The following is a 17712-nucleotide window of genomic DNA, read 5'->3' as shown; positions in this document are numbered from 1 at the left end:
TTCTGAAAATTACAAAGTTGTACATGTATGTTAAATTGCCAACATTTAAACCTCAGACTCAGTGTATTCACCAAGTTTAAAATTCACATGAAGAATATAAATATAAAAGTGTGCCTAAATTTTAAAGATTTTAAAGGCATTTTCCCTCACCGAAAGGGAAACCATCATAAATATACTAAAGTAAACTTATTATGACTCACAAAGATGCTTGTTATTTGACTGGCCACTTGCTATACAAATATAAAATATTAAATGATCATAAGTATAATGGTAAGAATATTTTCACGCGGTAAAATATGAACTGTTCTATTCAACGAGGCTTTTCAGAGTTGAATGGAACAGTTCATATTTCACCAAATGAAATATTCCGGGAAATATTCTTGCCATTAAACGAATGAAAACATTCAATATTTTTTTATATCACATTTAAACTTTTTCTTCCAATTAATGTTATAAATCACCAGAAAAAAAATATCGAAGCTTTAGAAACAACACTCACATTGCATAAGTGCAATGGAAAATTGACTATTGCACTCGCGCGGAGCACTCGAAAATATTTTGCTTGTGTTGGTGCGTTTCAAATACCTCTTCATTATTACAGACTTTACTCCTCCATCTTATTTTCATCCATGCAACCTTCGTGTTTATCAGCTGACGAATGCCATTGATATTCACCAATACGCGGAAGTAGACAGCCCCAAGCTGTAGGCTACAAACGCACTGAAAATGCTCTTTCCAATCCTATGCCCTTATAATTGGGTTTGCGTATAATAAGCTTAGCATAAATAATACAGGAAATCAGCTGTAAAGAGCACCGATATTTAATATGCACCGATTCGTACCTTTTGTGGAATTATTTGAAAAACAAACTGTTACATGTGAGGCCGTGATATGAAACCCGCCCCCCTTGATACAATCAATGCTTAATATAATAAATTAAACATTGTATCTTCGCAATTTTCTTTTAAATATATGAATATTTTAAATAATTATTTTCAACATCATAATATTGGTTTGAAATCAACATTTGTCATAAAGCCTGCACATTGCACATGTTGCATAGCTATTAACTCTGTGAGCAAACAGCTACTCGCATGAGACAAGTCAAATATTTATATTGCTGTAACAATTCGAATATTTTGCATGTCATTTTAGACGAAAACTCCTACAATGATTTACGCATAGTTGTTTAATTTGTTAATAATAATAATACAGCATAAAGAGACTTTAAGAGATGATCCTATAAACCTAAATTGATTTAACCATTCGAAATAGCACTTTTTATACACATGCACACGTCATTTAATAATATTATAATAAATGTTGTTTTCTTCTTCAGAAAATTGTGCTTGGCAATTAAACGTTATTAATCAAATTTACCAAACCTAGCCAGTAGCTGATGTCGTGATTTTCTTAATTGCTATTTTTTAAATTGTATATATATTCAATAACAATGTGTTATATCATGATATTAATAAATGTGCTGAATAATATAATCATAAATGCTAAAATTACGGAGAAGTGTTTTTTTCCGATAAGCATAATACCTACACTGACCACAACACAATGTATTATGTACATGGTTATCAGCAAATAATATGCTATGATAGATGCATTTAAGGTACAATTTGGACAATGGACGTCATGTGAAAATTATTAAAGATGACTTCTTAAGGGGTACTACACCCATTGATTTTTTTTTGCATTTTTTTGAATTTTGTGAAGAAATTACAAAAAAAAAATGGACAAAGTGGTATGCAAAATGAAGGGGCAAATCTTCTCGTTTTATTGGTGGCATCGGTATCAACGTAGCTTACATGCTTTTAAAAGTAGAAGCCAAAAGGTGGTACATCACTGATGATTTAAATTCACTTCATTTTGGAAAGCTTACTATCAACGGATTTCGTTAAAATTTTGGATATGTGTTGCTAACACGTTAGGGAATGGGAATAAGTGGTTCCTGATTTCTTTTATGACTTCATGAACTTGGTGCTCCACAACTATCAAAAAAGGAACTGGTTAAAATGCTACTATTTTCAATGTTGAGCTATATTTTGTATTTTTAACTTGCGACATTATTTCACTGAAACTTAATTAAACCACAGGTAACAGGTTACCACAACCATACTACAGCAATGTTGAAAAAAATTGTATTTCTTGTCACCTATACTACCATATTGGGTAGTTTTCCGTAAGCTTAACGTTTGTGATTTTGGTAACTATTTTATATTTATTTGTGAAATCCATTGCAACTAGGCATTCTAAATTGTACTCACCATTTACATCCCAAGGTATATTAGTATATCCACCTTGCACTTCTCGATATATATCCAGTTAAAGACAGAATATCAAAATTATTCCTCATTATGATATCACAAACTCTCACATGTGTATTCAAAATTGATGCTTAAATTTGACCTGAACCAAGGGAGCGATCGTTATTTTTTGTGGTCTTGAGGGGGGAACCTGAAATTTTTAGTTGAACCAAGAGGGGGGATTGTTAAATTTTAAATGGAGAACATTGGGAAAACAAGGGGGAACGCGAAAATATTGAGCGGACGCGAGGGGGAATGCGAAATTTTTTGTCGATATTTTTGCCAAAACACCCATTCCCCCCCCCCTGCGGTAAATAACGATCGGTCCCCAATTGACCTATAACCTGACATACGGTGACCTAATAGCCTTTTCTTCTCCTAACAACACATTATAATATTATTGACTAATGACTATACATCCAGTGTGTAAGTGTTTATATATTTTGCATGCACCACTAGATTTTCTATAGAGAGTATAACAAAGGATTTAATGTATTCTATTCATGTACCCTACTTGAACATGCTGAATAGAATAAATCATGGTTTGTTATGAAACACGCATCTGAGTAACTAGGATACAGTAAACAAAATATATATAGGGCTAAAATGACTTACTACAATTGTTTAAAAGCACTTTTTTCTTCTTTTTTCATATTTTTTTTATTTCACATGATCCGTGCATATATCGCCTAGCTATAAATGAAAAAATATTTATTTAGACCAATCAAACCAATATATGGGTGTAGTACGCCCTTAATGTCCATCTGTTTCAAATGCAATGTATTTACAAGGACAAATTAATTTGTCATATTTAATTTAATAATATTGGTCGAGAAAGAGCGCAAACATTAGAGATTCACGAAGAATATCATTAAATTCTAAAAATCTCATGATATTGTATATGTTAAATTGTCAACCTTTAAAACGTCAGTATGTTCACCAAGTTTAAAATTCACTTGAAAAATATATAAAAGTCTCCTTAAATTTTAAAGATTTTAAAGGCGGAAATTTTGATTTTTGTATGTGCCTCTGTTTTTTCTTTGAAATTGTTATCATTGGCAATAAATTATGTTATTTAAAATGTCTAAGTCATGTGTCTAAATCCGAATTTTTAAACGTCTCACTCCTTCAACAGCGATAGCTGGAATTATATACATACATGTGAGCTCCCACACTTTCCCTTTCATTTACTAAAAGTATATTAAGGGGTCTGGAATTAGCGTTTTGAGCGTTTCAACAGTATTTTTTGGGACATGAGAGCACATCAGACATATCGAATTGCATTCTGAATACGAAGAATGTCTTTCTGATATCAAATAATTTCATTTTTGAAATTCACGATATAATACAAATTTTATGACAAATTATTAAAAGTTGATATTTTTCACATTTTTGATATATAACAGTCCTCGAAGTAAATTTTATCAATGATATATTCTTAAAGTGTATGTAGCTGGGAGGAAAAGCCGACGATCAATTGAAAATTTTGACCTTTCATATTGAAGATATGGATTTTTTCCCAAAAAGACCTTTTTTTGTGTGTGTTTTGGGAAAAAATCCATATTTTCAATACGAAAGGTCAAAATTTTCAATTGATCGTCGGCTTTTCATCCCACCTACATACACTTTAAGTATAAATCATAAGATTTATAAAGTTTACTTCAAGTACTGTTAAATATCAAAAATATCAATTTTAAATCATTTGCCATAAAATGTGTATTACATTGCGAATTTCAAAATATCAAAATTATTTGATATCAGAAGGACATTCTTCGTTTTCAGAATGCAATTCGATATGTCTGATGTGCTCTAATGTCCCACAATAAATACTGTCCAAACGTTCATACCCCACCCCTTAAAACATTTATACACAAATCAAAATTCGTCAAAAATCATATAGGAACATATTAATTTTGTAAACTGATTGCACTCTACCATTAAAAGCAGTCGAAAAATAAATCACTTCCGTTACAGAAACGTATTATTCTTTGAAGCAAATTCAATCACATCTATAATGCCTATACCTACTACTACTAGTATAATGTATTACGGACGTGGGAACCTTCTCGTGCAATATAATTATATTGTGGTCCTGGATTAACATAAATTCAAGAATTACAAGTTAAATATAAATTATCCAAGAGAAAAAAACCAAACATATCTTAATAGATCAACAAAAAGAGAGTAAGCAGCTGGTTTGTTAAGGGATCTAAAATGAGCGTTTATTGCGTTTCGACAGTATTTTTTGTGGGACATGAGAGCACCTCAGACCTATTCGGAATACGAAGCATGTCTTTCTGATATCAAATAATTTTCATTTTTGAAAATCACAATATAATACAAATTTTATGACAAATTATAAAAATTTGATATTTTTCAAATTTTGATATATAACAGTCCTCGAAGTAAATTATATAAATCTAATGATATATTCTTAAAGTGTATGTAGCAGGAGGAAAAGCCGACGGTCAATTGAAATTTTTGACCTTTCATATTGAAGATATGGATTTTTTTCCCCAAAAGACCTAATTTTTTTTGGTGTTTTGGGAAAAAAAATCCATATCTTCAATACGAAAGGTCAAAATTTTCAATTGATCGTCGGCTTTTCATCCCACATACATACACTTTAAGTATAAATCATAAGATTTATCAAGTACTGTTAAATATCAAAAATATCAATTTTTAATGATTTGCCATAAAATGTGTATTAAATTGCGAATTTCAAAAAATCAAAATTATTTGATATCAGAAGGACATTCTTCGTTTTCAGAACGCAATTCGATATGTCTGATGTGCTCTAATGTCCCACAATAAATACTGTCCAAACGTTCATACCCCACCCCTTAAAACATTTATACACAAATCAAAATTCGTCAAATATCATATATACCTAGGGACCTGGGACACATGACCTCAATTCGCGAGTTATAAAAGGTTGGTGGGTATGGGGGTGACTAGTGAGGACCCCTTAACACCCTCCAGGTGCACAACCAAAAAAATATAGGTAACTTTTTATTTGGATTTACATTGGACTCAAATTAAAGGAAATTTTGTGTAGATCATATCATATGACAATTATTTTGTCATCCATCCTTCCTGAAAGAAGATAATTTGAAAAATGTAAACCAATGTGCGTTTGAAGTTGGAAATCTGGAAAAAATTAAGGGTTAGGGGTATCGAAACAGGTATGTTCTTCCCTGAATCATCAATCAATGATATATCATATGTATCAATCTATAGCTTTTTAAGTCTCTAATAAATTATACACCATAGTATGATATAATACAATAATGGCTGTCTCTTGTGTCAAACTATAAAAACACACAAAGGTGCACTGCTTAGTACAACCAAAGTTTGCTGGCGGCACCATCTGGCCAAGCACTAGCTGTGATGGGTATTGGGACATCAGACATAGTGGTCTCCTTCCAACTTCCATCCATAGTCTTCTGGTGATGGTATGTCAGGCTTCGGGATATGTGCTGTCTTATCTATTATGGTTGCTAAGGGACCGTTCACAAACACTTGTTAGGGGGGCCTGATGCAAAAAAAAATTAATCATGAAAATGTTTCGCCCCCCCCCCTTTACAGATCTCCAAAATTTCAGGGGCCCCCCTTTTCAACATGAAAATTATGGGTCAACCCCATAGAAAAGCATATAAACACAATTTTCCCCGGAAAATTTGAGGTCATTTTTTCAGGGCCCCCTAATTAGGAGGGTCAAAAATTTTCAGCCCCACTTTTTTGCATCAGCCCCCCTAACAAGTGTTTGTGAACGGTCCCTAAACAGGCACGTTTCATAAGCAGACAAAATCCATCCTCTGTAGGTAGAAGCAGGTGGAATGCAGCAGACGCGTTGTTGAGGAACTTGTAAGCTCGCATTTCTGCCAGACTAGAGAAGGGTGACTGGTCTGCAGTAGAACTATACAGAGCCATCAACAGTGTCCTAACTTGATCTATCAGGCTTGTAGATACTGTGAAGTCACTCTCTGCGTAATTAGCGATTTCATCTAACTCCACCGGCTTGCTCTTGTTGAGCCGCAATTTCTTTCCTTTGAAGTAGGGGTGGCTTGTTACATCTCTACCACTAAGGCTGTGAATAAGTGGAAGGTAGCATCTCTCATCACCAAGGCAATCGACAAGCTTGTGGATCGGCAAGTAACAGTAATGCTACGTTCTTATCCATAGCTCTTCAAGGCCGAGATCTCTTAGGTATGCTTCATTGTAGTAGATACTGATGAGAACAACAACGTCAGTGTCATTTGCATATATACAACCACTCGTTCGACTGCATTCTCTGTGGTGGCATACATGGCATGTAACATTATTCGTGTACCTGCGAGGACTCCAAATCTGGAATGTCGCGTGAGCTACCCTCTGTCAACTTCTCCAGTGCCGGAAGGGACATCGTCAAGCATCAAATTTCTACCTGGTGGAAACAGTCGGAAATGGCTCTTCTTTCTGAAAGACCATTCTTTCACTCCTTATGAGATGACCTATACCACACAGGGGTGTGGAGAAACATGGTCATGGTCCTAATGGCATGCATGTCATCAATAATGAGACATGTTTTGAAGTTGGTCGGTGGGAGTTCTGTTCTGGTGTCACCTGTGTGCCTTCTTTCAGAACCCTGACAAGGTCGGCCTTTGTCCTGAGTGCTCTCATTTCACCGTTTTTGTCAAACAGGGATGGTGGCTTGTTAGCACATTCATGTTCGCCAATGAATGTAGTTAGATCTACCTCACCACCACTTACCATAATCTGTGTTTATTCTCATGAGAGCTTCAACTTTCATACTCTTACCAGGAACTTGGCTCTTAGGCTTCTTGCCTTTGTAGTTCTAGGTATGGAATGTGTTCAGTTTTACAACAGTCTTCTTAGTCTTGTTACTTTGTATTGTTTCTTGCAGGGCTTTTACACCTATATCGTTCACGGTGATGGTCAGATCAGATTTTACATACTTGTTGGCAATCTGTCCATTAGTAATGCTCCTGTAGAAGAAGCGCCACATCGCTTCATTCAAAATCTGCACAGCATGAAGCGTTTGGTAATAGTCAGCTTTATTATCTTTCTGGCTGTTCCTTCTTGACACAGCCCACTAGTTGTCAGGATGTCTTCAGCACCGCTGTCTCTCATAACTTTGCAAATTGCTTTAAAGAAGTTACATGCCAGGTGGAATCCTCCAATAAGTAGAATAACCTTATCAAACATATGATCTTGATTCTTGTCTCTGATTGCTCTTGCAAGTTCAAATGTTATTAATTATTAAGTGTTAACAATATTTAGGGACATTAACATTAACAACTTGAGGGCATTACAGATAAGGTATAAACTAATTTATACCACAGATAAATAAGATATAAAGCTTGATACCATTTTGATAGTAAGTCATTCAGTAACTGTGATGAACTTGTCTGTTTCGATACCCCTACTCACTCCTTCACTTTAACACACATTTTCAACTACAAACGCACACTGGTTTACATTTGTCAAATTATCTTCTTTCAGGAAGGTTGTATGACAAAATAAATGGCATATGAAATGATCTACACAAAATTTCCTTTAATTTGAGTCCAATGTCGATATAGTTTGAACAAAAATTAGCAAACATTAAGGCCTCCCTTCTATGACCCCCCGTAAAATAAAAAGTTACCTATATATTTTTGGTTGTGCACCTGGAGGGTGTTGAGGGGACCCAATTGGTCACCCCCATACCCAACAACCTTTTATAACTCGCGAATTGAGGTACCCCCTAAAAAGAGGGTTCAGGTCCCTAGGTAATAGGAACATATCAATTTTGTAAACTGATTGCACTCTACCATTAAAAGCAGTCGAAAAATAAATCACTTCCGTTACAGAAACGTATTATTCTTTGAAGCAAATTCAATCACATCTATGCCTATACCTACTACTACTAGTATAATGTATTACGGACGTGGGAACCTTCTCGTGCAATACAATTATATTGTGGTCCTGGATTAACATAAATTCAAGAATTACAAGTTAAATATAAATTATCCAAGAGAAAAAAACCAAACATATCTTTATAGATCAACAAAAAGAGAGTAAGCAGCTGTTTTGTTAACGAACAAACAAATGAGAACGAGCATAAATGTGCACAAAAGGTGTATTGGATCATCTTCATTATAAAGAAGCTCTAGACCAACTTGCACTCTAGTCCGAATAATCAGACCCAGAACAAAATATTAATTTCTGACATGATCGTGTACTGGGTCTGAACTGTTTCCATATGAAATCTTGATGGCAAATTGGACAATAAAAGCACATGGTTCTACGTGACAGCTTTTTAATCCCTATTCAGGTTACGTGAATCACGCTATTGTGGACCATCCTTCTGATACTTGAGTGTTTGGACAAGCGGAACGGTTTTTGTCTACCTCTCTGTTTGTAAACAAACCAGGAGGTCGAAATCGTCCTCCTCGCCGAATACGAAAGTCAGCGTAATAGTACGGCACTGCTTGCACTCTATGTTGACGATGTCCAAAGCTTGTTTATTTTAATTATAAAAATAATTTTGTGGTAAATATAATCATTTCATATCTCTGGTACTCAATATTCTTAAATGATATGATATGATACAGGTCATGCTATTTGAAGCTCGTGGCCAAGCCGCGAGGCAATCCATTTACCACATATTCGATTTGTGTGGCGTTAATGACCCACGTGTGTTAAAAATGTATTCAAAACTTGCAAACCACGAAACTCTAATTAAAGGAGTATTTCGTGATCCTAGCATCCTTTTTTTTTATGATAATTGTCAGTTAGATAGCTTATTCCCAAAATTTCAGTTGATTCCGATTTAGCGTTTGGGAGTTATGCATGATTATGTGTATTACATTTATCAATAGACAATGTGTTGTAATTTCGTCAGAAAGTAATTCAAATTTCACGATATTTTTGCTGAACGAATTAATCTGCAAGAAATTTTTTGTACATAAACATTATGTCGCCACAGCTTTGCAGTTGTAAAAAAAACCTCTCAGCTCTCAGAAAAAGTGGAGGGGGGGGGGGGGTGGTGATGCTGTGGATCACGAAATGCCCTTTTAAATTGATACATTAGCAATAATGTTAATTACCTGTACATCCTAATGAAACCGTTGCAACTGCAAGGAGAATAACTACGTAGCTTGTATGTTCGGAGAAGGATTCCAGTCCGACCTCAAAGATTGCAACCAACAACAGGGAGACGAATGACACGACATACCCAAAGGTAATACGAACATGTAGACTGAAGCTTTCCACTAAGGCATTATTTAATATTACTGCTACAAAACCAACCACTATATAGGTTAGTGACATATCAAAAACAATAGTGCTACCTTGGCCATATTTTGCTAAAAAATAGTCCACGGCAGTGATGAAGCTATTGTATGGAAGAAGAAACCCTATGCCTGCAAGAAGCAGACAAATATAGATGATGTTATACTGATCTTTTGGTTGTTCTACCAGTATGCGAGAATGTGGCGATGAACTAGATGGGGAATCATCTCGTGGTGTTGGTCCCCTCGATCTTGCAGTAGGTTGCGGGTTCAAATCCAGGTCCGTGCCATTCTTTAATGAAGCATACGGTATATTTTCCTGTGTTGGTGAATTTAAGCAGACTTCCTCCATTGCATGCAGACCAATTGTAACAATCCCTGTGTGTTTATAACGATGTAACGTCTCCAACAGACAAGTGGTTAGAATTGTGTGTTAAACGCTTGCAGATTAAAGACATTTTAAATGTATTTTAAAATATCAAGTGCGTGATAAAGAATAGATGGTGTATACATCTTGACAGCTGGTAACCCTACGCAATCGTGGTAATTATAGAGATGTCATCTTAAGTGTAAAAATGCACACCGTGTTTTTCACAAAAAACACTGTACATTATCGATGTGAGCTGCTGTGAGATTGACAACCAAAATCAATGAGGAACTAATGTGAGCGTGCGTGCTGATGGTGGTACCGATGCATTAAGATGCACAGAATAATGCTGGCAATATGTGAGGATGGCAGTATAGTTCTCTTGCTATGTAAGAATTTGCCTTTCTATGGCATAGAGATAATCATGACCTGGCCTGCGCTCGCATCTTCTTACGTTGAATAGTGTCAGCTGTATTTTGGATGCGAGTGGGCGCTAAGACATGCACGGATGCAAGGGTTATAAAAATATGCAATTTCTTCATACCCAAAGACAGGACTATAATAAAATTGTAGTGTTTCTTTAATTTGGAAAAATACATGAAAACGTACGACTCTTTCCTTTCTTAAAAAAAACAAATTCTCGTATAATCACATTTTGGGAACAAATGCTTTAATGAATTGACATGGGTAATCATCATCTGAAAACATCTGCCGCGATCGGGAAAAAGACTGATCAAACACAATGATGTGATGTTTTAATGAGCGATAAAATGTGGTTGTGACGTACTATATTACTGTTTTATAATTCGCGGGGTTGGTGTGAAAGGAGAGGGGGCCGTGTACGGATATTACCTTGTTGGGGAAAAAAAAGAAGAAAAGAATAGAAAAGAAAAAGAAAAAGAAAAAGAAAAGAAAAAGAAAGAGAAATAGATAATAGCATAATACCATAGGATGCATATTTCACGTAAGATGCAAAACACACGGCAATCACACAAAATGAAAGCAAGTAAACTTAATGGAAATGTAAAATACATAAATTACACACCAGTGCAAGTATCAAGTTGATATACATCTGAATTTTAATATAACATTTTACTAATATATAATAAAGAAAGCGGCCTGATTTGATCCATATGTATAAAAACATTAAATTTGTAATACCTGATTTTTTTCTGATAGAAACAACAGTATGCAATGACAGTGTTGGCAGTCCATTCTCTCAAAGATGGCCATGTTCATATCATGACGTCACTGTAGTCTCTAGGTCAATATGTCTCGTTCATTGCCATCATAAATAATATTAGCTTACCAATATAATTATGATGTTGTCCGAGCAATATATATGCCCTTTGATTTTAAAATTAAATGAAAATCAGTGGACAACTCGTTTTGGAGTGGGACAATTTCACTCTATGAGGCATGTGCCAGCTGAATTGCCCACTATCAAAAGAGTGGAATACCACAAAATACCACAATACCCAGCAAACACAAAATGTTTTACAGAAAACGTTAACTGTCGGGTTAAAAAGTTTTAATAGCATTCAGAAAAGATTTTTAAAACTTTGACAACATGTTTGACGCAAATCATTATGTTATTAAGTGTTGACAAAATATTGTCTGCTCAAAATATTTGATCAATAACATTGTGACAACATTTTTAAAATGTTTTTTTTAAATATTTTCAAAAGGTTTGAAAAAATCTAAACGCGTTCATAAAGGTCCTCATCCATTGAAACAGTGGATGGTTTCTTCACTCTTTTATATTATCGAGAGGCAGGGGAGCTCTCGAAAATCGTTTCTGTATAATTCTAGCCTGAATTAAAGATTAACTTGTGTCTGACGTCATCTGTCAATCAAATTCAGAAACAATCTGTCAATCAAATTCAGAAACGATTTATTTACGATTGGTCGGGATGATTGACATTTCTGAACACGGTGGCAGTGCCCTGTGGTTAATTTTGCACCTTCAAACATACAAACCGTGAATGTTAGGTCTATAAGTATAAATAGGAAAGTTTCTTTTCTAAATGTACCGTGTCACCAATACCTAGAAAAGATGCTTTTTGCCTTGTAAATACCGTCATTTTTAGCCATTTTCTGTGATTCCTTTCTCCGATGAAAGCACAACCTTTTATACTACTAAACCAATCACGGTGTTTGGCGAGTTGACCGTCAGACCCGAACTAGTATTTTTTATATGTGGCTCCGATTATAGATACAGTAGAGAATAAGAAAAAGCTAATCAAAAGGTGGCATAATAATTTACATCATCATTCGATTAGGAAACGAATTTGGAGAAAACCTTCTGTTAATAAAATAATATGCTGAGCCACCAGCCTGGGTGGCTCACACTCCAGTAATTTCAGATGATTGAGGTCAGTAATACATCAAAGAATGTCTTCCAATTAATGAAAACAAATAGATAATCAGCTTATCGGATTAAAAGCTTAGAGGGAAGGTCTTGCTGCTCAACGAGTGTTTGTAATTATCAGGTTTTCTCCAAATTCATTCTCTAATGTAAAAAGCTTATTTTAAAATTTCATTATTTGGAGGTTCAAAAAATACCTAGGTTTTTATGCTCGGTGTAAATGCCTGAACAATTTTAATATATCATGAACTCCCGCAGGAAAGGTATAATAAATAAAACCAGGGTAAAAATCCAATATCATCATTTGCAGCACCTTCTTAAAATCTGCAATTGGGATTTAGGCTATGAATTTCCCTGATCTGAGCTGCGTACTGGTTTTGCGATTCTGGAAAGCTCACGATTATACTGTAAGAAAACGATTCTGTTCGCGAGAATCGGTGCTATAATATTGTGCGTCCAACAGCAGTTACAGCACAGACATAACATATTGTCTCCAAGAAGGCAGCAAATCATTAATTAAACCATTTTGATATATAATCAATTTCTGTGGGAAAGGTATAGTTAAAGAGGAAAAAATCCAATTTATATCGTTGCAACACCCTCTCAATATCTACGATAGGGACATCTTTAAAAGCAGCTATAACTTTTTCTTGATCAGAGCTATGCGTGCTGGTGTTTGCGTTGCCTTCTGATTCGGGGAAGCTTACGATATTATCCACTTTCGTAAGCTTTAGAATGTATTTAGCATCTTGTAATAGAGTTTCGTATTTTCCTATTACATCATACTGTATGTCACAAGGATGACAAAAGCGGTGGTTTTCTATCCAATGATTGTTCCAATGAGATTGCCAATTATCATCATCAGCAAGAAATTTGATAAAATCATGAAAAGTTAAGTCATATTTGTCTGGATCACGTGTACTTTCACCTTCGAGTCTGTCGAGCGCAGACGACCACGGACGGTACCTCATTATCATATTGTAGCCATAGTTTCTCCAATTCATTTTGTTCAGTTTATCAGTTGCATTTGGCGCCAATTTATTGTTAAAAGCTGACAGCATTCTTGTTAGTGGGTTTCTCGCAAACATAAATGTTGTGTAATTTTGTAAGATGTAGCTTGCAATTTTAGGCTTATAATACTGTATCCGGCTTATCTTACGCGCTAATCGGTTACTTCCAAATCCCTGTTTACTCATTGTGGATTTCATTAAACCGGTTAAAACATTGAAGACTCGTTTCCAGCTTGTACCCGCTATCTTAGCAGTGCAGCACATAACCAATCTGTGTCTGTGATCTATCATCATATCTGTGGATGAGTTCAAAACAACCAGAGGATTGGGTGTTTCATGATGATATTGTTTACATATCTTCTGCAAATGTTGTTTTCTCTTAGTTTGGACAATTTCTTGTGCTATCATGAATTCTTCATCGGATAGTTCCAAAAGATCCTGGAAAACACAAAAATATTTAAACGACTTAAGGTGGTACTACACCCCTGGCAAATGTGTGGCCTATTTTTGCATTTTCTCAAAAATTATAGCGCGTTGGTGACAAGTAAGATATGTATATTATAGGAGCAAGGACTACAACTACTGCACTGGAAATTCAGCAACTCAAGGCAAGTAGTTATTGATATATTGATGAAATATTGGTTTTTCCTCATTTTTGACTGTAACTCCACAATTGTTTTCTGTGCTGAAATAAAATTTCTAGTGTAGTAGTTGTAGTCCTTGCCCCTATACATATCTTACTTGTCACCAATACGCTATAATAATTATTTTTGAGAAAAATGCAAAAATAGGCACAAATTTTGCCAATGATCTGTCTAAGAAGATACACCTACACAAATTAGTAATCATGTTTAACTTTAATAATCCCCTCTTTAAAGTCTCTCTCGCTCCCTGTCTTCTCTCGGTCCTGCACTTGTTATTGTCAGTCGCATGTTTTCAATCAGCGTGTTTATAGTGGGAGCAGATGCACGGTATATTGACGTATAAATTCTATCCGGTCGGAAATTGTTCGGAAACTTGCCCACTTTAAACACTAGCCGTATTGGGTATGTACCGTATTATGATATCTTCTCAATCGAAGGATATTGGCGGGAGATATTTGCATTATAAAAGCTTATAAACACACGAGGAGTGTGTACTGTATTACAGGAAGTAGCAGCCTATTCATGATGCCTTGGATGTGCACAGGACATGCAAAACTCTTTTCAACCCCAAGAGTCATCAAACCAGAAGCTACCTGTTTATAGCTCACCCCATTTACACATTCCCTGTGCTTTGCAAGTTTGACCTCGGGGTCATTGCAGATGTACGGTAATGTTGGATGGTACCGGTACATGATTTGGGCGGTAACTATGACTCACTATAAACAGCATGAGTTTCGGTAGGGCCTATAAACGGGGACTGTCGTATACGATGTATATACTCAAAACTCGGTATATAGTCACTATAAACACGTTGTTTGATATAAAAAATAGGTACTTACTTTGCTTACATCTAGCGTCCGTGACGGTGTCAAGTTTGGTACTTGATGTTCATCAACATCCGTTGTGTTCATGTCATACAGACTGCCATCTCTGAAAACTGAAACCATCCAACATCAACAAAATATGTTTTACTAATATTACCGGTATACCTCTAAATGATTTCCCTAAATTCTCACAGCGTGATTGTAGTGAATAGTATATACTGAGTTTTGAGTACATCGTGTACAATAGTCCTTGTATGTATACCGAAACTCTTGCTGTTTATAGTGATCATGGTAATAGTGAGACACGATTACCGCACAAATTATGTACCAATACGCGGATTTAGGGTTTCTCTACCGGAAGTCAATTTGTGCCGAAATTCCTCCCCACAATGCAATATGCGTATTGCATAACAAAGAATATTGATTAACCTCCGAACTGTATATATTGTTAAGCAAAACGCTTATAGCATTGTGGGAAGGAATATCGGCACAAATTGACTTACGGTAGAGAAACCCTAAATCCGCGTATTAGCGTTACTGTACATTTGCAATGACCCCGAGGTCACACGGGGAATGTGTAAATATTGTGGCGCGAGCTATAAACAGCCCGTTCAACAGTGTGATTATGGCGGTGAATGTGTAAAACTTCTGTTTTGATAACTCTTTGGGGTGAGATGAGAAGCGTTCCGAGTCCTGCTCGCATCCAACGCATCATGAAGAAGCTGCTTCTTCCGGTACTATAGCACACAATTTATCCTCGTGTGTTTATAGTGCAAATATCTCGCGCCAATATCCTTCGGTTGAGAAGGATATCGATGTACGGCTAGTGTTTAAAGTAAGCAAGTTTCCGGATAATTTCTGACCGGATAGAAATTATACGCCCATGTACCATGTGTAAAGATACCGCACATCTGCTGACACTATAAACACGCTGTTTGATGCATTTTCATATCCTAACCTTGATATCGAATAGATTTTACACAACAGGGTAGGTTAAGGGTAGACTAGGTATTATTGGTTGAAGCAGCCAAACAAATGGATTTTCATTATTTAAATCAATATATTTTTGAAAAATAACACTTTGATGTTTTGCAAAAGTTCATTCTACAAATCATATACTTTGAAAACTTGCTTGATTTATTAATGAGTTAATGAGTTATGTACGTTGTACGAAAGTGTTGTTGTTTCAGCCCTCTTTACCATGTTTACAACATAACTCGAGAACCACGGGACCTACGAAAGTATGTCTGTGATATTTGATTTCGTGTACACGCTCGAAATGAAAATAATGATCAATGTAATTTTTGCCAAAGCTCACTACCATTCGCAAGATGCTGTGAACTACCAAATTGCAACAATTTAAAATAGTTGCTAACCTTATATCGCATACTTGAGGTCTTGAAATAAATGTGCAACTTACGTGATATATGCACTATGCAGTGCATTCTAATTTCACACTATTCATTTTTCTGAATAGAATCCCTACTAATTTTTGATCCTGTAACTGTTTGAAGAGATATATTGTACATTTTGATTAGGTATGAATCTGATCAAAATGAATAGTTCCCATTTAATTTTAACAAGTAACTATTTAACAAATGCTTAATTTGAAAAGATTTCCAACTCATTATTTGACAAGATTATCCATTTCAATTTCAAAAGGTTCTGTTATATCCCCCTCGGAGAAGACAAACTATTCAATTTTCATTTTGTGGGTAATTTTTAATAATGAAAACCTATTCATTTTTGATAAGAACTTATTTATTATTTTTTATCAACTTTGAGTATCTGGAGCACGTAAGTTTGAAGTGTATTGTCCAGTATGATATTTAAGCTTTCCCATAACGTGAATTATATTGGGCTATTCCAAAAAATAGGTGCACACCCCCTATAGAGGAGTACATTTTCAATCAAAGAAATGTCCGGATTTCCAAGTCTGCTTTCTGAAAACGACTGGAATTCCAGTTGCCAATGTTACTAGAAAAAGCTTGGAAATCCAATCAAATGAAGGAAAAATCACGGAAATGTTGAAAATTAGCTCTCAAATTGAGGATTTCTGATTTTGAACTATTTTTCTGCCGGATTTTTTTGCCTTTGGGCACTTTAAAAGTCTGTATTTCCAACAGTCACGACTGGACAAAAAGTCCGGATATCCGAACTCCTCTATAGGGGTGTGCATCTATTTTCTGGAATAGCCCATTTAGCCGATCAGGGTTGTCTGATTTAAATCGCGATTTTTAAATTACAAGAACACAATCCACTTTTTGAAATTTTAACGTACGTTCATCATGTTCATAATTATATTGAAGCTCATTATACAATGTTATACGCCAAGAGAACTTACCAAATGTCTCGCCATTATGATTTTTATAGCAATGTGTCATACTCTTCAGCGTAACTCTGAATATCTCAATCGACGCAAACACAGCACATACGAAAAATATCACCTTAATCTTTGGCATAGTGTTACAAGTTCAGATGACAAAAAACAGCGAGGCACGAAGAAATAATATTTTGAGCGGCATTTACCACAGTACAATCCCAAAGAAAGTTTGAAATTAGTCATGAATACAATTTTACAACATATACCGTAGCCTTTTAGCACATCTATTCACTGCAGTTCACAGCTTGCATGGCATAATTATTAACTCGAACAAAAGATAAATGATGTCCATTTAATTTTATTTGAAATTAACATAAATTAATTTCACCAGATTGACTTGGTTAAGGGATCTGGAATAAGCGTTTTGAGCGTTTCGACAGTATTATTTGTGGGACATGAGAGCACATCAGACATATCGAATTGCATTCTGAATACGAAGAATGTCTTTCTGATATCAAATAGTTTAAATTTTTTTGAAATTCACGATATAGTAGGCCTACAAATTTTATGACAAATTATAAAAA

General features: G+C 35.2%; 2 protein-coding genes across 2 annotated transcripts in view; both read right to left on the bottom strand.

Moving 5' to 3' along the window:
- Window positions 1-10043, bottom strand: part of LOC140144824 (equilibrative nucleoside transporter 4-like) — a 38547-nt gene extending 28504 nt beyond the window's left edge. Inside the window, exon 1 of the mRNA XM_072166631.1 lies at window positions 9410-10043. Coding sequence (XP_072022732.1) covers window positions 9410-9944 — 535 coding nt within the window. The 5' untranslated portion in view covers window positions 9945-10043. The remainder of the gene's footprint in view (window positions 1-9409) is intronic.
- A 2643-nt stretch (window positions 10044-12686) lies between these two features.
- Window positions 12687-17267, bottom strand: LOC140144823 (carbohydrate sulfotransferase 13-like). The gene is made up of 3 exons (XM_072166630.1): window positions 17150-17267; window positions 14821-14918; window positions 12687-13775 (listed from the first exon to the last, which is right to left on the bottom strand). Exons 1-3 carry the CDS (start codon window positions 17265-17267, stop codon window positions 12840-12842), a joined length of 1152 nt encoding a protein of 383 aa, XP_072022731.1. The 3' UTR covers window positions 12687-12839.
- Window positions 17268-17712: the final 445 nt, after the last annotated feature.

The sequence above is a fragment of the Amphiura filiformis genome, unplaced genomic scaffold (genome assembly GCF_039555335.1).
Source record: "Amphiura filiformis unplaced genomic scaffold, Afil_fr2py scaffold_84, whole genome shotgun sequence".
Taxonomy (NCBI): domain Eukaryota; kingdom Metazoa; phylum Echinodermata; class Ophiuroidea; order Amphilepidida; family Amphiuridae; genus Amphiura; species Amphiura filiformis.
Note: the sequence above shows the minus strand (reverse complement) of the source record. Positions and strands in the feature narration are given on the sequence as shown.

Excerpts from the sequence above, each read along its gene's own strand:
- LOC140144823 (XM_072166630.1), bottom strand. The coding sequence starts at position 17,267 with ATGCCAAAGATTAAGGTGATATTTTTCGTATGTGCTGTGTTTGCGTCG. Across the intron at positions 14,919-17,149 it reads TCATAATGGCGAGACATTTG|TTTTCAGAGATGGCAGTCTG; the intron begins GTAAGTTCTCTT and ends GGATGGTTTCAG. Across the intron at positions 13,776-14,820 it reads GGACGCTAGATGTAAGCAAA|GATCTTTTGGAACTATCCGA; the intron begins GTAAGTACCTAT and ends TGTGTTTTCCAG.